Source organism: Trichosurus vulpecula, chromosome 6 (assembly GCF_011100635.1).
Source record: "Trichosurus vulpecula isolate mTriVul1 chromosome 6, mTriVul1.pri, whole genome shotgun sequence".
Taxonomy (NCBI): Eukaryota; Metazoa; Chordata; class Mammalia; order Diprotodontia; family Phalangeridae; genus Trichosurus; species Trichosurus vulpecula.
Window position 1 is genome coordinate 170,191,202 of NC_050578.1, and position 21,961 is coordinate 170,213,162.

General features: G+C 40.1%; 1 protein-coding gene across 1 annotated transcript in view; it reads left to right on the plus strand.

Moving 5' to 3' along the window:
• Positions 1–21,961, plus strand: part of RELL1 (RELT like 1) — a 65,548-nt gene that overhangs the window by 14,857 nt on the left and 28,730 nt on the right. The window contains exons 2-3 of the mRNA XM_036765447.1: positions 10,127–10,327; positions 15,625–15,696. Of these exons, the coding sequence (XP_036621342.1) occupies positions 10,127–10,327; positions 15,625–15,696 (273 nt within the window). The remainder of the gene's footprint in view (positions 1–10,126; positions 10,328–15,624; positions 15,697–21,961) is intronic.

The following is a 21,961-nucleotide window of genomic DNA, read 5'->3' on the forward strand; positions in this document are numbered from 1 at the left end:
ACTACGTAGTTATATGTAATGTGTCAAAATGTTCATGCTTGAAGGAGTTTTAAAATAGCAAAATCAGATTCAAGTGTTTAAGGTAGAGTAGAGGGAAAACCCTTAGGTAGATGAGTTTTTTTTCCCCTAAAATAATTTGTCCATGCAATACTTTTTTGGTCTACTAGCCCATAAATGCTGGTATGGAATTCTCTGATCCTTAAAGGAGGACAGTTGTTCAGTCTTTTCAGTTGTGTCCAACTCTTAATGACCCTATTTGGGGTTTTCTTGGCAAAGGTACTGGAGTGGTTTGCCATTTCCTTTTCCAGATCAGTTTACAGATGGGGAAACTGAGGCAAACATGGTTAAGTGACTTGCCCAGGGTCACACAGCTAGTAAGTGTCTGAGGCCAGCTTTTAATTCAGGAAGATGCTTCGAGTTTATTGCTTTATCCACTGTGCCATCTAGATGCCTAAGAGAGGACACTTTGAAGTAAACGAGAGGAAATGAAACTTTTGACATAAAAAATTACTACAGATAATATTTTAAATGAATACATAATTTTATGTTTATCATTTGGGGAGGGAAAAAAATCTTACTAGAATCAATATTTTCTCATAGACTCCATGTTGTCATGTTGAGTGAAACAGCAAAGATTTTCAAAACATAATTAGGGAAATTCTTGGATAGAGCCTGATCTCAGTGTTGAAAAATACGTACCCAGGATATCTTTTTACAATGATTTTTTTTTTAACACCTGGAAAGCTTCTGTCGGAAAATCCCCATCTGTTGCTGTGCTACCAAGTCTAAGCCAAGAAAAATGCTGTCTCTCTGGCAGGGATAACTCTTCAGGTAATTTATAGGTTGTTTTTTTTCCAATTTTGGTTCATAAATATTTCAACCGTTGTTATAAATCTAGAGAACCAGCATGGTGAAGGAGAAAGGTTTATTTACTGCAAGCCAGAAGGCCAGGAGCCTAGTCAATCATTTTATATATAATCTGTGTATACACATATACATATATGTCTCATCAGAATGTAAGACCATTGCAGGCAGGGACTGGTTCACTTTTTTCTTTGTATCACTGGCATTTAACGCACTGTCTGGCACATAGTAGGTGTTTACTAAATGATGTTGATTTATTTATGGGTAATTTGGGCAAGTAATTTTAATCTCTCTGGACCTAGATTTCCAGATCTTTAAATACAGGAGAATCTAAGGCCCTGAAGCTTCTGGGTAGATGTAGAAAAAAAAAAGAGGACCAAAATGACATTATCTCCAACTTTATGATGCATTGTTCTTTGCTACTTTCTACCTTTGATAACTCTTATTTGTGCTTCATCTACAGCATGGGTTTATGTAGTTCCTTCTTCCCAAGAGGTCTAGGTGCTCTTCAGTAAACTTAAGGCTCTCAGTTGAAATGAAATTGAGAATGAGGAAGGAAAGAGGGAAAATAAGATTAGGCCAGTCCTTGAGGCAACGATTATTGTTAATCTGATGGAGGCATGCCAGATCTCTCTGCTAGAATAACTTCTGAGGACAATGACAATTTTCAGTGACCTTCAAAGGAGGTGACACTTCTGGGATTTCCAGATGCACACACAGTTCATGGTACCACCCTCTCTTGGCACACCTCTGCTGTGCTAAGTTTCACTTCTATGAACATTCCGCCTGTGAATTTCCAGGTATATGGTATTTGTCATATCAGTTTACAATCTTGCTGCAGGGGTGATTTAAGAAGGGCAGGTGAGTAGAAAGGTATTTACTGAATGCCTACTAAAGGCAAGGGGCAGCTGGATGGTGCAATGGATAGAGAGCCCAGCCTCTATTCAGAAAGACCCGAATTCAAATCAGGCCTCTGACACTTAGTCTCTGTGTGACCCTGGGTAAACTGCTTAACCCTCATAGACTCCATGTTTGCTTCAGTTTCCTCATAAATGCTCCAGAGAAGGAAATAGCAAACCTCTCCAGTATCTTTATCAAGAAAACCCTAAATGGGGTCGAGGGTTGGATATATAACTGAAACAACTAAACAGCAACATACTAAAATCAAAGCATTGTATCCAGGGAAGTGGGAAGGTTCAAAAGATTCTGTTAAGAAACATCCCTCTGATGTTCTAGCCCCATTGGGGAATCTTAGACCTCCAGGCCACATGTGGCCCTTTAGGTCCTCCAATGCAGCCCTTTGACTGAATCCGAACTTCATGTGAAGTTTACTCTACTCACCATGGCTGTTGATTTTTAGGGGCAGCTAAATGGTATGCTGGCTAGAGTCTGGGACTCTGAAAGAGGAAATCCTGAGTTCAAATCCTGACTCAGACAGACACTTAATAGCTATGTGATCCTGGGCACATCACTCACGGTTTCTTACAGCCTCAGTTTCCTTATCCGTAAAATGGGGATAGTAAGAGCACCTACGTCCCAGGGTTGTTGTGAGGAGCAAATGAACCAGCGTATGTGAAGTGCTTTGCAAACCTTAAGCACTATGTAAATGCTGGTTATTATTGTCATGAGAGTACGGCCCATAGAATCAGGAAGATTTGGACTGGGGATAAATTGCTTTTAATCTCTCTAAATATATGTATGTAAGGAGGATTTTGTTATCCTTTTTAGAGTTCAGTTTCTCAGGATCCACGGCCACGGCAATGTCTAGTTTCCAGGTGTTAGACGATAACTCCCAGAATAGTCCCAAGTATCCTAGATAGTCTTTCTTAGAATCATAGTGATAGGCAGCCCTACTGAGGCTGCACTGTGAGATTGGGGGTGTGTGTGTGACATAATTGATATTTATTACACCTGCGCCGAACGATGGTATTGCTAAAATTAACCTGTGAGGCCGTTGTTGACAATGTGCCTTCTTTGTCTGTTGCCACACAAAGCAAGTGGGCTCTGGTCAGTGAGTGGGGAAAACTAGGGGGAATCCACGAGGAGCCCATGGGGGAAGCCGCGGGGAATCCATGGGAATCTGTGTGTGCCTTTACCCGCCCCCATCAAGGCTTGAGGGGATTTAGGGGAGTGTGCAAGCTGTGCCTGTCTCAATTGACCCCATCGAGACAGAGGGGTAGTTGCCTCCCCTTCTTGCCAGGTCCTGCGAGAAGGTTTGTTAGGGAATGTTGTAGGAGGTAGTGTTCCCATTATCAGCAACCTTTCTGAGAAGACTAGACTAGAATAAAGCCGATTATTGACCCTTCTGAAGGTGTTTGATCTATCTGACCAGATCAAGAGTGAACCTGTTAGAGGTTGGAATCTGAAAACTCCAGTGTCTCCTTTGTGTTATCTGTGAAACAATTTATTAGTTTTTAAAATGGGGATAATAATATCTGGAGTACCTACTTCACAGTTGTTGCAGAGTCAAAATCAAGATGATGACTATAAAGCACTTTATGAATTTTAAAGCATTATATAAAGTCGCCTATTCTTTTTATGGAATAGCTAACGTTTACATAACACTTTGAGGTTTGCAAAGTACATGACATATCTTAAATCATTTGATTTGCCTCTAATTCTGTGAGGTAGGTTATTATCCCCTTTACAGATGGGGAAATTGAGGCTAAAATAGGTTGATTGACTTGCACAGGGTCATACAACCAGGAGTATTTGAGGCAGGATTTGAACTCAGGTCTTTCTGGCTACAAGTCCAACCCTATCACGCTGTGGTACCTTGCTGTCTAGAAGGGCAGCTTTTGGGTTTTAGGAGTATCGCTTCCATTAAGATTTCCCTGACTGTTCTGGTCTCTTCCTTTTCTTAACTCCTACAGCACTTAGACCTTATTTTGCCTTTGGTTATGTGTTTAGGTATTTCAGTGATCTGGGCCTCAGCAGATGGTCAACATGAGTTATTATGGCCAAAAATATTCATTGCCCTGTGGCTTACTTCTGATAATGAACCTCTTCACACTTATCCAGACGGGCCTTCAGACAATGCACACTGAAGTCTGTCGCTGGGCCCTCTCTTGAGATCTGTCCAGTTTTGGAGGGTCTGTCAGACCTTGTGCTCCATTCTACCTGAAGGCACAGCCTGACCTTCAGGAACCCAAGGCCCCCATCATATGATGGAACATTGGACGGGCACTCTCATTACAACCTGTCATATTCTCTGCTTGCTTGATAACTGTTAATCTTATTTTCTTAACTAAATTGTAAGGTTCCTGAGAGCAAGGAGCATCTCAGTTGAATATTTATGAACTACTTTCTAAGTTCAAGACCCTGTGCTAGGCTCTGGGGAGTACAAAAATGAAACATTATATACAGTTCTGACAGTTTACTAAGACCACAGTTTAAAATTCTCTCATTTGCCCTCCTAGTAGTGTGGGTCCAGAAAATGTATTGAATGATTGAGCTTACAGCCTGAATAAACATTTCTCTGACACTTGTACTTCAGAGCCAAATGTAATTTAGTTTTGATTAATATATTGTTGTTTTGCAATACTTTCATTAATGAATAATTAAAAATATCAGAAGATAGTCTGCTTCATATCGATTCGTATAATATGTATAAGTTTAAATTATCCAACTGCTGTATGCCAAATGGAGAGTATTAGGAAAAATTCTTTTACTGATAGTCTTTTTTTTTTGTTTTGTTCTGAAGACTCATTCCACTGTTCTGTTTGGCTGTCTAAACCCAGGAGAGTCCTTGTTATGATGTGAATGTTGTTTCTAGCGTGTTTTTCCCAGCTGTTCCCAGACAAAGTTTAATAAATGTTTCCTGGTTCCTCAATGAATCCTCTTCATATTTAGGGTAAATGATGTAAAACCATCTAGCCTCTGAGTATGTAAATCCTCTTTCACTAAAAGCAGGAAGTGAAAAGTTATTAGAGGACTTTCAGGACCATCATTGTACTCTGGGCCTTTGTCAGAACAGAGCAGTTTAGAACAATATAAGAATATTCCTATCTAAGGAGTCTAGGATTAGTCTCTGGGCCCAGTGTTTGAGTGTCATATCTGGGCCATTTTCTATCAGCTTTTCTAACTATTAGGGTCAGTAGGAAATATTGGTCTTTCTAATACATTACTTCCCTTCATCTACCCTTTGGTCCAAATGAACTGTCTTTCTTACTGTTCCTCATACCTGTGATGCCAACTCCCGTTTCCATGTCTTTGCATTCCAGCTATGCTTGGAATGTACTGCCTCTTCACCTTTGCCTCTTAGACTCCCTAGCTTTGTCCAAGGCTCCGTCTGAGTGCCACCTTCTACATGAAACCTCTTCCGATCCCTCTAGTCACTAGTGTTTGCTTTCCACCAAATTAACTTGTATCTCTTTTGTATTTACATGTCTCCTCTAGCTAGATTGTAAGGTGCTGGAGGGCAAGACTTTCTTTATATCTCCAACACATAATGTGTGCTTAATAAACACTTGTTGGGTGATGGATTTATCTTGCTAGCCATACACCAATATTTCTTTTTCCATTCTTGTTTTCTCCTGTGGATAGATATATATGCATGCATATACACATTCACATACTTGGTTACCTACATACTTTCTTAATCTTTTCTCTCTTCACATCTACCTTTCTGTACCTCTCAACAATATTGCCTCCCTTTTCAGCCCCAAATTAAATGTGTGGGTTTTTGTCTTTTCTTTGGTGGTACTCTAATAACTCCAGTGAGGGTATAGAGAAATTTTTTATCAAAAGCTAAGTTTTATTGGTCATTCTGCTTTCAGTTTCTCCTTTATCTAATAAATCCTCCAGACAGCTGACAGTAGTCTTCCTAAAGCACGGATCTGACCATGTTACTCTCCTGATCAATGATTTTCAGTGATTCCCTTCTGCCTCTAAGAAAAAAATATTAGGCTCATCTTGACAGTTAAACCCTTTGCTATCTATCTTTCCTATTTTTTTCTATGCCAGATTGCCAGTAATAATTAGAGGAAAAAAGTGGCATCTTGACACTCAGACTCCTTAATTTTCCTTTCTTCCCTATGCTTTCCATTTCCCTAAATGGGGAGAGAGGAGAAGAAAGAGTACTCTGACTACTTTAGTCATCCCTCCCCTTCCACTGCTTACGTCCGTACCCTTATTGCTGGGGCACTCAGCAGTCATCTCCTTGCAGTGAGAGCAGGGAGGAAACCAACCAACCAGCCAACCTTATTTAACCCTCTCATTGTTAGTCATCTGTATAAGGAGATGGTAGATGGGGAGAAAGAGAAGAAAAGAGGAGATGAAAGGGAATAAGAAGCACATGGGATAGTAGGGATACTCTGAAGAGAAAAGTGCATTTTTCCCTGCCTGAGATGCTTTTATCATCCCCCTCTGCCTCCTCTCTCTCATATCTCAATCTGATTTCATCATCCCGAGCTACTCCACCATTTCTTCAACCATCAGTCTTAGAGGTAAATTGGTGTGGTAGATGGAGCATTGGACTAAGAATTAAGAGACTTAAATTCTTTTAAAAAATATTTTATTTTTCCCCAGTTACATGTAAAGACAATTTTTAACATTCATTTAAAAATCTTTTTGATTTCTGAATTTTCTCTCCTCCCTCACCTCCTCCTTCCTTGAGACAGTAAGCAATTTGATATAGGTTATACATGTTCAGTCATGTAAAACATATTAAGAGACTTGAATTCTAATCTCAGCTCTGACGCTGGCTGGGTGACCTTGTGTAAGTCATTTAATTTTTGTGAAGTTGTTGCCTGTAAAATGAGAGGGGCCAAACTTGATGATCTCAAACAGCTCATTTAGGTTTATGTTTCTGTCTTTTCTCTTTCACCATGCTAAAGTCCCTAACTCAAGCCATGAAAGCTGTAACCAATGGCTTGGTGTTTGGAGACTCTGTTCCCATTGGGGAGTTTGGGAGTTGGTGGTAGTATGATTCCTCATGCCTTTGCCTGGTGCTACAGTTGGGGGAAGATGTGTTTCAGGGACCCCAAGTTGAAACTCATTTTCCTGTACTTTACACCTCATGGTGGTTGAATTCTGTGATACTGATAGTATAATGCATATTGTATCTATGAAATTAGAATGGACTTGTGATTTAACCGGTGAGAAACTCCCTTTATCAATGCAGGTTGACATCTTTGCAATTAAGGGTCTTAGAGAGTCTCCTAGAGAGTTAAGTGACTTGTTTGGTGTCACATAGTCACTATGTGTCAGACATCTTGAACCCAGAACCTCCCAGTTTTGAGGCAAGTTCTCTATCCACAATGTCATGTTGCTTCTCATCTAAGATATACTATGAATAAAATGTGGGTTTCCTTCTTCCTTGCTCCTTCCTTCCTTTCTTCATTCCTCCCTTCCTTCATTCCTTCCTTCCTTCATTCCTTCCTTCCTTTGTTCCTTCCTTCCTTCGTTCCTTCCTTTCTTCCCTCTTTCTTTCCTTCCTCCATCTGTCTCTGTCTTTCTCTGTCTCTCTCTGTCTCTCTGTCTCTGTCTTTGTCTCTGTCTCTGTCTCTCTGCCTCTCTGTCTCTGTCTCTCTCTCTTTCTCTCTGTCTCTGTCTCTCCTTCCCTCAGAACTAAAGCAGTGTATAAATTATTTGTCTAGGAAAATGTTTTGGGTTCCAACCACCAATTTTACCCACACATTTTTGGAGTACAACCTCCTTGTAAATTGAGAACTACCTGAGAAATAGTATGGTTTAAAGGAAGGAGTATCAGATTTAGTCAGGAGATTAAGTCCTGGTTCTGATGTTTAGTAACTGAAACTGTGGTCAAGTCACTTCAGGTTTCTGAACTTCAGTTCCTGGATCTTGTAAAGTGGGGATAATGATACCAATTTTGCTTTGCTGTGAGGAAGGCCCTTTGTAAACCTTAACATGAACTTTAAATGTGAACTATTTTATTACATGAGATGGGGGAGGGGGGCGGCAGATAACTCATTATCATAAAAGGAGTCGATAGGCATGGAAGTAGCTAGAGAGCTGGCATTTTAATTGATAGGTTGCATTTTGCCAGCATTAAAGCTGCTTGGAGGTTTGTTCCCTTTGTTATAGGATTCCATTTGCATTAGTTTGAAGTCAAAATTAGTTCAGCTAAAGCAAACAACTGTGTGAAGACACACATGAATTTCAGGTTACTACATTGTTATCTTTATGTTTCTTGCTCATATCTATGGTGTTTTTACATGGGGTATATAAGATAATATGTTATAGAATATCTATAATACACATACACATAGTATCATACTTCCTCTCTAAGCAGGTTATTTATATACATATATGTTTACATATAAACATTTTAATACATATACATATACGTACATACACCTATGTATATATGTGTATATATATATGTATATGCACACACACATACACTTATTACCAGGTAATATCACATATATTGCCAGGTAAATGCTAATGACCTTCTCAACAATATTCTGTAACTAGGTGTCAGTATTTGATTAGTCCACATATAGGCTATGTTTCTCCTTTCCCTTCCCAGTTTTGGCGTCTGTAAATAAATAAATGCTGTAAATAAATGCTATCTTTATACTTTCCCCCCAGCAATTGCTTTTTTGTACATATTACATATGCATGTTTCATTTCAAAGACAGGTGATCTATTTTCAGGAATAGACTATATCGGAGTCCAATAGAGTGTATGTATAGCATCTTCCTTTCTCTTTCATTCTCCCCCTCCCCCAACAAGTTTTACCATATCATAATGTCCTTAGTAGCTGCCTTTTTAATTAATGCACTTGAATCATTTTCAGTATACAAAAATACACTCCCACATATAAAACACATATATAAAACACCATACTCAAAGTTGAGATTAATAAATATTTCTAAGGGCTCCGTTAAATGTAGCTGCCACCATTATTCTCAATGATAAAACAGGGAAGAAAGTTGCTAATCACTTAATGCATTGGCCAACCATTTCTGGACTTTAGTGGAGCTCATATATTTGCAGTACTTTTCTTTGTCTTTAACATACTTGGAAAACCATGTTAAAACCATTCTATAATTCTTCACCAGTTATTTTAAGCAAATGACCTGCTCTAAATTACGTCAGACCCTTGTCGAAAACTCTTATCTACATATCATAAGAGAGACTAAGTTTTGATATTTCAGCATTTGTTCAATCAGTCCAATGTTGCATGAAACCTTCTGTGTACATTGCAATATTTTCCATAGGTTGGCTAGTTATCATAGTTATAATTTGAGAACACTTGAGGCAAACCTAGCTTCCATAGAGAATGGTGGTAGCCCTTCAAGCCCTGGTATACAAATATGGAATCATATATTTGCAGAATTGGACATCATAGGATCATAGATTTAGAGCTGGAAATAACTTTAGAGATCATTTAGTCCAAACCACCCCCCATCCCCAGATTTTACAGTTAAGGAAATGGAAGCCCAGAGAAGTTGTGTCTTTTTTAAATTTTTAGGTTTATAAGTTTATACAGACAGGCAGAGCCAAGATTTGAACCTTGATCCTCTGACTCTAAAGCCCACACTTCCTCTTTCAGAAGTCATTTATTTAGTCTAACCTCAACTCAAAGCCTGACTGCTGTTTGCGTTATATGAAACAAGCGGTTATGCAGCCTTCCCTGAATTATCTCTAGTCAGGTTTGGGGAACTCAATACTAATGAACCCTTTGCCATCTCAATCCTTTCAGTTGTTGGACAGCTGTAAGTGTTAAGAAGTGTTTTCTTATGGTGAATGTGGATAATTAAGCTAAATTAAAAAGCCTTCCTGTAATTTCTACTCATTGCTCTTAATTCTCTTCCCTGAGACCCAAGTGAAATAAATCTGATTCTTCTTCCATATGACAAACTTTCAGTTAAGTTAATGCAGTTAACATATCTTCACATACTACAAGTCTTTTCTTCTCCAGATGAAATATCCCCAGTTTGTTATTTTTTTAAACTCACCCCAGGTGGGGTGGATTTGTGGTCTTCCCATCCTGATCCCCCTGCTGGATGCTTTCTGTCTTGTTAATGTCCTCATGAGATATGATCAAGGTGGGTCAAATACAACAGGTGTAGGCCTTCCCTCATTCTGGACACTCTACTTCTGTGAAGTGAAACTTTAGATCGTATTCCCATTTTTGGCCAACATGCACACATTGCAGTCTGTTCAAAACCTTCCAGTCATTTCCATACAACCTGCTTTCTAGCTGCTGACCTTGTGAGACTGATTTAAAAAAAAAATCCCTCAAATTCAGGATTCCATGTTTATTCCTATTCAACTTCATCTTTTTTAGCTTCTTCCAGTGGAGGGACGACACCATCTCCTACAAACAATACTGGGAATGGACACCCGGAATATGTTGCTATTGTACTAGTTCCAGTTTTCTTCATCATGGGACTTTTTGGAGTCTTTATCTGCCATCTGCTTAAGAAGAAGGGCTATCGGTGTACGACAGAAGCCGAACAAGATATTGCGGAAAAAGTTGAAAAGATAGGTAAGTGACCCCAGTTTTTAAAAAGAGGAATTCCTCTTCCCTCCTGCCAAGCCAGCCAACCACATACCCTGATTCCTTGGTCACTTGCTTATTTTTAGAGGGTTAAATGAAATCTGCTTGTGTAGCCTCTGTCCCGCTGATCCCAGCTCTGCCACCTGGGGCTAAGGAGAACAAGTCTCATTTCTCTTCCTTGTGACAGCTGTTAAATATTTGAAAACAACTGTTACATCTCTTCCATGTCATGTCTTCTCTTCTCCCTCTTCTCTCGGGTAAATGTCCCCAGTTCCATCAATCAATACTCACATGAGTTCCCATCCTTTTTGTCCTGTTAGAAAGACAGCCTCAGGCCAGGATTATTTAGAGCATGAATTCACAATCTTTTTTTTGTGTCATGGACCACTTTGGCACTTGAGAGAAGCCTGTGGTCTCTTACTCAGAGGAATGTTTTTAAGTGCTTAAGATAAAATTCATTAGGATAACAAATGAAACCCAATTAATATTGAAATAGTTTTAAAAAAGTTCACTGACCTCAGATTAAGAAACCCTGATTTAGAGACTTATGTTATCAGAAAACACAAAAGCACTCTCACATATACCTCAACTTCTCACTTGCTTCATGTGAGTATTTTGTATTATTCCAATACAGAAATATTGTACTTTTAAATGAAAATGAAAATACCTGGATTAGTAAAAGGATCTAGGATGATGTCTATAGGCCTCAAGTCCCTTGTTGTCTTTTTTGTTTTGCTGTGAAATGATCTCAATTACATATTCTTACAAATAAATAAGCTTGAATATAAGTTTTTATTTATTTGTATAGAAAATAAGATTGTGAAATACTGAAAACCAGTGCAGGTTCATACATATACAAATATCTGGTGAATGACTTAGAGGTCTTATTTTTTCCTCCTTTATTTAGCCAAAAGGTTGAAACTTTAGTGAAGTACGTATCTTCCCCCAGTTCCGATTGGAGGATGAGATAGGCCCTTTCCATGAGTCTTGTAGCCCTCTGATACTGTTTTGGCAGAAAGGGGCCCTTTGGCAGAGGTCATGGGTGAGCCAGGCCCTGTGAGGGGAGAGGCTTGCTCTTCCATAGTCAGCTGACTGAGTTGTTATTTTTCCCCACCCCCCACTACTCTTTAAAGGTTCATTGCATAATGAGTCATACGAAAACTTATGAGCAAACTTAGAAGGAAATTTCAGATAGTGTTTGTAAACAGAAAACTGTACTTCCTCCTAGTGAGCATCCCCTCTGCTGTGTTGGGGTTTCTCTTTTCTGAAGTCTCTTTTCCACATTTGTGCCTAATTTGTGCCTTTCTGTAAGGAAGACAGCAAGTGCACTCATTCATTCTTGGCAGGTCCAAGTTTTGCGGTTTCTAAGATGCTGTCATTGGTTACATGGTTCACACTAACAAACGAGTCTGAGCAGTTTAGAGGAAAGAGAGAGGCTTTTATTTTTGAAGGTCGAGCAAAGCTGGTCTTCTGGCTGCCACTCTCACCTACAATGGCCTTGTACATTTGAATAGAATTCATGTTTCCTTATTTAGCTTCTTAAAATGGACAGATACGTTTTATAAGAACATGGGAAACAGTTTTGAGGATGCTGGCCAAATGGAAATTACAGCCATTTGGGCAGTTTTGAAATGCTTTCAAATGGCTCCGAGAATTTTTTGGAGTATTTGTGTGGAGTAGCACAGAAACGATTGTTGTCCAATTAGAAAACAAAAGACTAACATTTGAATTGGAATGGTAAGCCAGGAATTGGAGTACAAAGCAAGGAGATTATTTAATTAGCTTCCTTCCTTCCTTTCCCCTTAAAGTCTGATGTGGAAATGGGGAGAATGCTGCAACTTAAAAAAAAAATAAAAGCTTATGGCTTAGAATAAATGCAGAATGAGAAGCCACTAGGAGATTTTCCAGTCAGTCAGTCAATCTATAAACATTTATTAAGTGTCTGTGAAGTGGCAGGCACCTTGCTTATGCACTGGGGAAGCGAGGAAAGGTAAAACAGTCCCTGCTCTTGAGAAACTGTCTAATAATGGGGCAATAATATGCAAAAAACTGTGTATAAACACGCAGATCAACAGACAGAATTGTGCGGGACAGGAACTTCACCCAAAACTAAACTCAGAGGCTTCTCAAGTAGAAAGTAGAAATGGATTTTGTTACGATCCCGAGGGAAAGGGTGGTCTCCCAACTGATAGACAATGGGTAGGGAGTCTATTGGTTCCAAGAGGTGGTGCCCAGAGGGCAGAACTTAGCTTTATACCCTAACAAAACAACCCCCACCCCACCACTGACCCTTTACTGTCATTGGTGGAGTTCAGGCTTACAATCTAAACATGGAAATCTACTACCCCAGGTACAATTTAGCCAATGCCAACTTTTAAAAACACTTTTATCCTTATTTGATGAGGCTCATGGTGGGGCTGTAGGGGGGCGGGGGTGGAGTTCAGGCTGCTCTAAGTTTCGGATTCCTACAGGTAGTAACTCGAAACTTAGGCCTAGCTGACAATCAGAAGCCCTGAGCCATGCTGAAAAATCCCCACCCTCATTCATCCCAGTCAACTCACAGAAAGGCCAAGATCCAAATTCCTTGAGAGGGCTTCACCATCCCACTCAGAAGGCACTGGAATCAAGGGGGATCAGGAAAGGCTTTTTGTAAAAGGTGGGATTTTAGCTGGGATTTAAAGTAAGCCGGGGAAGGCAAGAGGCAGAGATGAGTAGGGAGAGCATTCCAGGCATGGGAGCTGGTACAAATGCCCAGAGTCTGGAAATGGAATGTCTTGTCCGAGGAACAGCAAAGAGGCTGTTGTCACTGCAGGACAGAATATATTTGATGTGGTGGTGGAAGATGTAAGAAGACTGGAAAGGGGCGGGGGGTGGGGGGTTGGGGGGGAATTGCAAGTTATGAAGGGCTTTGATAAACACCTAACACAGGAAAAAAGGAAACAAGCATTTATTAGGCTACTTGCACTTTACAAAGATTATCTTGTTTGATCCTCACTAGGACCTTGGGAAGTAGGTGCTGAAATATCCCCATTTTGATGTTGGTGTAACTGAGGTTTAAGTGACTTGCTCAGAATCACACAGCTAGTTAAATGTCAGAGGCTGGATTTGAACTCACGTCTTTCTGACTTCAGACCCAGTGTTGTATCCGCTGCATTTGTTTTTAACAAAATATTTCTACTTGATCCTAGATTTGATAGGGAGTTGTTTTTTAAAATTTATTTTTCCTACTTACTCTTGTTTCAAATATTGTTTCAAATACATATGTCCATGGGCCTTCCTGGGCCTCACCAGCCCAGGCTGGAGCCTCCCTGGTCCTCTGGACAGGGTGGGAAGGCCTCTCCGAGTTAGAAGGTAGTTCTGAGAACTATCACCCTCGCATTTCACATAGGGCACATCTGGGGACCCAGGAGACTAGACAGGAGAAAACAACACATGAATGGAGAAGAGAGAAAGCCTTATAGCCCCAGGAGGAGCTAACCTCAATGGAAACTCTGATCACTTGGGTTGAGCTGGGGCAAGAAGAAGTAGGGAGCCAAGAGGAGGCAGATAGAGCCATAGGAGAGGTGAGAACTTGGACAAGGGACAGACAAAGAGGAGACACACAGTGGAGGCAGGATTCAGGGGCATCAGCCTCAGCTCTAGTCCAGCAGCCTTGGCGGGGATTTCTGGGAAAAGCCAAGAATCAAGAGGACCTTTCAGTCCTTCCAGTCATAGAGTTTCAGTTGTTGGGGGTGGAGACAAGGTCCTTGACCTCTGCCTCGAGGCCCTCCTTGTCCAGGGTGGCCCTTATCTCTGCCACAATATGCAGAAAAACTGTGTTTATAAAACTGGAGTTTATTGAGGTATGTGTGTGGCAGGGGAGAGAGGTTTGACATAGTTAGACGTGTGGCCCAGGAAGATCACTTTGACAGCCAAGACAAGGATGGGTTGGAGTGGGGAGAGACCTTTGGCAGGCAGACCCACCAGCAAGCTATTACAATAGTCCAGGTCAGGGCTGTCCAACCTTAGGTTATCTTAGGGCCGCATTAAAATAAAATGATTATTGGAGGGCTGCACCCAGAATGAAAAATACAGTACACTAATGGAAAGTGGGGGAATGCGTGTCATCAATACAACAGGTGAAGGTGCGAAGCGTGAAAGCAAATGCCAAGCAACAAAGCGACAACACAACAGTGTAAAGATAGGTGCATACTGACTAGTCTGCATCGTACAGATGGAATGCGTCCCACAGATTGACTGGAAATTCTGTGCGATGTGTTCCATCCGTAATACTGCTTAAAAACACCGAAGAAAATTAACATCAATGAGATTATTTGTTAGTGATGGAATTAAAAAATCTAATATGCATTTCATGAAAATTATTATTTTATTTTTTCACTCGTGAAAATTAAGACCCACAGGCAGGCTGCATAAAATCGCACTGAGGGCTGTATTTTGGACAGCCCTGGCCCAGGTGATGAGGGCCAGCAGCAGGGTGATGGCTGTGACAGAGGAGAGAAGGGGTTACATGGGAGGCATATTACAAAGGTAAAATCAGGAGGCCTCACTGACAGGTAGGATATGGGGGGGTGAGAGTGAAGAGTTGGAAATGATACTTAAGCTTTGATCCTGGGTGATTGGGAGCTAGGTGGTACATTGGGATAGAGTGCCGTGCCTGGAGTCAGGAAGACTTGAGTTCAGATTCAAGCCTCAGACCCTGGGTGAGCTACTTAAGCTCTGTTTGCCTCAGTGTTCTACAGCACCTACATCCCAGGGCCATTGTGAGGGTAAATGAGCTAATGATCGCAAAGGGCTTAGCATAGTGCCTATCACATGGTAAGCGCTATACAGGTGTTATTACTGGATGAATGGTGGTAGCCTTAGTATTAATAGGGAAGGCAGGAAGAGGACAGGGTTTGGGTGGAGAGAGAATGAATTCAGTTTTGGATGTGTTGAGTTTTTAAGGTGTCTTTGGGACATCCACTTCAAGATGTCCAATAGGAAGTTGTAGGTGCAAGACTGGTTTAAGATGCCACATTTTAAAATATAGACAAGCAGTTGCTGATAATAGTTCTATTTTATTTTGTTATAAACTAATACCAAGGAAGTACCTGAATACTGCATTCCTGACAAATCCAAGACAAATTTAGGAAATTCAGAATCTCTCACCACTTTACTTAGTTCATCCGGTACCCCCTTGACTCTTTTCCATGGGTGAAATATCCCTCAATTGGAGTGGATTTAAGAAATTTAAGAATTGTAGAGGGTGCGGGTGATTTGCTAAAATGTCATCTTTTTTCTTTCAGAAATGAATGACAGCGTAAATGAGAATAGTGATACTGTTGGACAAATCGTCCATTACATCATGAAAAATGAAGGTATGGCAATCTTAATAATATAATAATAAATTTGGCAGTATGCCAATAGTATTTAAAACCTCTGGTAGTTTGAAAAAATCTTCAGAACAAATTTTCAATAAGAGATAAACTTATGAATACCTTTGGTAATGTTAATACCAACTGAAGTCGCAATTGAGTAGTCAGCCCTTTTTTGTAACTATAACAACACCTCATTTAATTAGCTTTATGCAGGAGTGAACTATTCTACATAAGTGAAATTTTCAGATAATCAAAGCTTCTGTTTATAAACACCAAAAGTTCTGGGGGAAAAACGTGAGCATTTCGGATTGAAATCTTTTTAAAAGGATCTCACCTTTCTCCCACCTTCTTAAGGAATAACCAATATTATAATAAAACTAGGGCAACGTGATTACTAAACAGTAATTTGTATAATAGAATAAAAAAGTATACAGAGCAAAAATTCTTCCAATACTGTAATCATTGTTATTTTAATTTGGGAGGCAATGTATTATAGGAGGACTTTGGTGGCATTAGTGACATGACCTCATAATAATAATAGCTTATAGCATTCATGGTTATAAAGTGCATTACATCCGTGATGCTTTGTTATCCTCACATTAACCTGTTGGGTAGATAGGACACTTATTCTTCTTCATATTTTATAGACTGGGATTCAAAATTGTCTTGCCCCAAATCATGTCACTTAATAAGTATTAAGTACCTATTATGTGCCAGGCTAGGTGCTGGGAGCACCAAGGCAAAAGTGAACCTGACCCTGCTTTATATACCTGCTAAGTTCCTCAAGGAACTTATATACCCATTAAGTGCTGACACTTGGACTTAAACCCAGGTTTTCTGATTCCAAGTTTAATATTTTTTCTGCTGCAGCAGGCTGAGGCAGCCTCAGCTAGGTGATGTAGTGGAGAGAGTGCTAGCCCTGTACTCGGGAGGATGTGAGTTCAAATGTGACCTCAGACATTTACTAGCTGTGTGCCCCTGGGCAAGTCACTTAACCCCTATTTGCCTCTGCTTCCTAATCTATAAAATGAGCTGAGAAGAAAATGACCACTTGCTCCATCATCTTTGCCAAGAAAGCTTCAAATGGAGTCATGAAGAGTTGAAAACAACTAAACCAAAGAGCAAGGTCTGCTTTAACTATCACATATGAGTCCTAACTTAATCTTTTCTTGTTTATATAGAGTTAGCATTATGTATGTCAGCGATGCCCTTAGGGGCTCCTGATGTCTTGGTACTGAATCCCAGAATACTGTGCTTTTAGAGTTCTTTAGTTTATTTTTCATATTTTTTCTATCTCCTCTCTTGCTGTCGCTTCTTATGGATAGAATTGGATCATTCTTTAGCTGATATCCTTCCACACTTTCATTCTAATTTACCTCTTCCAATCCACTGTGAGCTAGGGATAAGCAGATAAGGGCTTGTGGGAATTTTCTATAAAATGAGGGTGACTGTGCAGTGAGTGAGTAAAGTCCAAAGGACATTTCCTATATGTAAAATGCCAGAGATTTATTGCTTGGATTTTCAGGCAACAGGTAAGTGAACTCGGGTAAGTGGGATCTTAATGTATCCTTCTCAATGTGGCTGTCCAAATGTATTTGTACATGGCCGTGATATCTGGTGATGATAAGGCTTGGGAAGGTGGTAAGGTAAGGTGGCATTCCTTGGGTGAGTAGGAACAGAAATAGGTTCTCTCACCCTAATGATAACTTTCATGTGTGTAATACTTTATGTTTACATAGCACTTTGCTGACCACAGACCAGTGAAATAGGAAGGAGGAGGAGTTGGAGGAGTCCCCTGTTTTAGAGATGAGAAAACTGGAGAGGTGAAATGTTTGTCTATGGACACATAAGTAGTCAGTGGCAGAACCAGGCCTGGAACCCAGGTTATAGGATTTAGGACTGGAAGGAACCTTGGAGATCTTGTCTAGTCCCCCTATTTTGCATGTAAGGAAACTGAAGCCAAGAGAAATCAAATTAACTTGCCAGAACTTTCCTAGGGAGTCAGAAGTAAGTCGTTTGATGTTGTTAGTTGTTTTTCAGTTGTGTCAGACTCTTTGTGACTCCATTTGGGGTTTTCTTGGCAGAGATACCAGAATGGTTTTTGCCATTTTCTTCTCCAGTTCACTTTACAGATGGGGAAACTGAAGCGAACAGGGTTAAGTGACTTGCTCAGGGTCACACAGCTAATCTGAGGTCAGATTTGAACTGGGGAAGATGAATCTTCCTGAGGCTAGGCCTGGTGCTCTATCCGTTGCCCAACCTTGCTGCCCCTATGATAGGAATGGAAGCTATGATTAGTTCAGTCGGTTACAACATGGTCTCAATGATAACAAGGTTATAGATGCTGTTCCTTTTGTAAGCCACGCCTTTTTATTTTGTTCCATGGCTTCAGGCTACACCAGACAGTTCTTTATCTCCCATCCTTAAACACCTACTTCCCTAGCATCTTTTAAGTCCCAACTAAAATCCCATCTTAATATACAGGAAGCCTTTCCCAACCCTTATTCATTCTAGGGTCTAAATTATTTCCTATTTATCTTGTGTATATCTTGTTTTATACAACTATAAACATATTTGTTTATTTGTTGTCTCCCTATTAGATTGTGAGCTCCTTGAGGGCAGAGATTGTCTTTTGCCTCTTTTTGTATCCCTACCTTTTAACACAGTGCCTGGCACTTAACCAATGTTTATTAACTGACTGACTGACCTACCTACCAAGTAAAAGGTATTCTGCTAGACTCTAGGGATAGAATTATGAAAAAAACAAACAAACATCAGAACAAGCCTGTCCTCTCCTGAAATTTTCTACATTCCTAGACTTAATCAAAGCTACATCTGCTAATTAGGTAAATTCTAGTCACTCTTATCAGAATTTTGTAAACTGGCATTTCCAGGTTGTACTTTGAAACCAAGATCCTGCATGACTTTATTGGAAAATATCTTTATCCCACGACCAACTCTACCAACCTGACTGATGCTAGTATCAGCTTTTTGCTGATATTATTAGTCTTTGTTCTTTTCCCTGAAATCCTTTTTGTATCAGCGGTGGAATGAAGGTTAAATCTCCATGCTATTGAACTTCTAATGATGTTCTTATTCATATATTAATCACATCCTGGATGTTGCAATTCAATTTTGGTTTGTCTGGGCAGGCTGCTAAATGTCTTTTAAAAATGGGGTAGACTTTTATCAGCTGCTTCACAAATCATCAATCTCCTGTAATTCTTTGAGCTTTGATTAATAGAATACTGCCTCACTCCCCAATTCTTATTGGAGTCGTCGCCTGTTGGGTTCTCCTGTTAGTTTTCTCCTCTGGTAGGGAGACCAGGAAGTGGCTGCCGCTATCAAGCTTGGGTATACTAAGGGACTTGGCTTATTTGAATGCTCAGCAGGCAGGCTCTGGTTATTTACAAAGAGAAAGGGACTTTCTAGGCAGCTTTTGCGTTAGGGTCTAGAATTTTAAATTTAATCTATGAATTGGTATAGTGGATAGAGAGTTAGCCTTGGAACCAAGAAGGCCTGACTCAATTCTACTCCTGTCCTTGACGCATAGTGACTGTATGATCCTGGGAAAATTATTCAACCCTTCAGTGCTCCAGGCAAATCTTTTAAGACTGAGTTACAGAGAAGGTGCTCACCTGCATTGGTAGAGAGATTTTTCTCTCCCGGACATTACCTATTGTCAACTGGACCAGAACCGGTCTCTAGACTGTGGGTGGCTGGAGCGAAAGAAAGCAGGCTGGAGACAGGAGAGTCAAGAATCAAACAGAAGTTTAATTTCAAAGTGAGGAAAATGCTCGCAAACAGAAGTCCGCCTTTCTGAGAAGGAGGGCTTATGGCTTATGGCAGGGGTAGGGCTTTTATACATGAAAACCATAAGAAGGCAGCACTCAATAGTCTTGAGTAAACAGTTCCCACAGTTGGCATTTCTTGGGACAATACAGGCGTTCTTGGGTCCTGTAGGAACAGTATCTAAGTTATTAGAATTGTTGTGCTTTATGATTGTCTCAAGTTGTTGGGTTGTTGAGCCTTGTGATTATTCAGCGGGGTACAGAACCAACGTTGGTCTGACAGGAACAGGATCAAAGTATCTAGATTGGTTCACTTAGCATGTCAGGAGATGTAATTGATCACTTGCTGCTGCCGCATGTCGGCTACAGTACCAGTCTGCCTGGGATCCCCTGGAAAATAAGGCTCCAAGCAATACAAAAATTATATAATTTTGCCAGAGGGTGAGATCATCCAGAGGGTGAGCACAAAAGATTGTTGTCATGCCAAGCTCAGGGCACAGCTTGCTTATTGGGCCTTAGTTCAGGAAAATAGGATGTCTCCTAATATCTTGACACTATACTAATGAAATCGCTCTATCCCAAAGTAGAAACTGTCCCTATGTAATTGAGTAGCTCTTTTAGAAAGCTATCAAGTTCTAATAATGAACTAAGCTTCCCATGACTTGTGCTTAGATTTGAGTAAATGGACTTTTGAGGAAAGGTGGTCTGATGATAGAAATTTTACCTTTTGATTGAATGACTTGGGGAGAAGTGCTGGTGGTAGTTGCAGTCTTTTCCCGTCAGATACAGATGTAGTGTTCAGGAAAAAGTAGAGGGAAGTCAGGGAGGGAGGGCATTTTCCTGGAAATTCTTTCTCATTGAAGATTTTTTCTGGCCCCTAAATTCCCTTCTTCCACTCATTTCCTGTATGCTTCAGTTAGCAAAGGATTAATGATTTAAAGGAAGTCAGCTTACAGATGATTATCAGCTATAGTTAAATTCTTCTGGATATGAAGGAAATGTAGCAAATAAGAACATATAAGGAAACTAATCAGTCTAGTGTCTAAGGTACTAATAAATGAAACATTTTAGAAGTAGTAATCAGTGTTTATGATGAACTTTTCTCACCTGAGGCAGCCAATAAGACCTTCTGAAGGTTCCCCATGCTAGATGTGGCAAAGGCATTGCTAGAAGCTTTGGGCATTTTGATATATTGCACAGAGCAGGGCTTCTTAAGCTTTTGTGTATTATGGACCCCTTTGGTAGTCTGACCCTTCTCAGAATAATGGTTTTCAACGTATAAGGTAAAATCCATAAGATTACAAAGAAAATCAATTATATTGAAATAGCTATCAAAATATATTTTTAAAATGTTCATGGACTCCACTTCAAGAGCTGCGGTATAGAGGCTCTTACCTGTGGGGCTGATGGGCATGTGGGCTCTTAGGGGGAGAGTAGAAAAAGCTTTGTTTGTGTCCCTGAAAAGAGTGCCAAGTGCCTCTTGGTAGCACGTAGGCACCTCTTTCCTATTTGGAACTGGTTTCAGTACAAATAAGTGGAATATTTAGTAAGAATTTCTGGCAAGTCTTAGGAACTCAGACCACTAATAATATGTAATACCTAATAGGCTCACAAAAGTATAAATTATAAATATGAGAAGTTTTTAGAGGCAATATGGTGTAGTGGATAGAATTTGGAGTTAGGAAGATCTGGATTCAGATTCTACCTCCTATAGATATAAGCTGTGTGACCTCGGGCAAATCATTAACCTCTCTGACCCTTGATTTTCCCATCCATAAAAGGGAATTACATATGTGAAGTGCTTTGTAAAACTAAAGCTCTCTATAAGTATCAGTCATTATTATTATCATCGCTCTTATTGTATCTTGGTGAGCTTAAGCACATTTTTTTTTTACAATTTACATTTAAAGGGAGAATGATCATTTTGTGAGTTATGTATCTTCTCAGGCACTGTTAGGCTGTTTTCAATCACGTAACCCTAACGTCGCCATTGCCTCCATCGAGGTTCCATTTTTATTGGTGTACTCTCTCCTCCGTTTTTGATTTTGGAATTTGGTAAGTGGTGACGTGATGTGTTTGTAGAGAGTGTGATAGTAGCAGTTGTGAAGACAAGCCTGGCTCTCTCAGGCCCAGAATCCATAAGCTATCTAGTCGCCATCCCCCCAGGTGTTAATGGAAATGGAAAACATCCCAAGATTCTATTTCTCCCCTATGCTGGTAATGAGAACAATATTTATAATAATGGTCATTATTCTTCTTGCCCTCATTTCTAGAGCACTTTAAGGTTTGCATGATACTTTCCTACATACCTGTGAGGTAGGTTGCTCCCTGCTGTCAGCATAAATACGAAGAGAGGTGAGGACAAGTAAAGTCAATTTTAAGAGTGACTGGTAAATAGATTCCATTGCTAATGTTTCAGTATGAAATATACATTTTTATGCGTTGCAAGCCTTGGCTAGAGTGAGTGGCTGCTT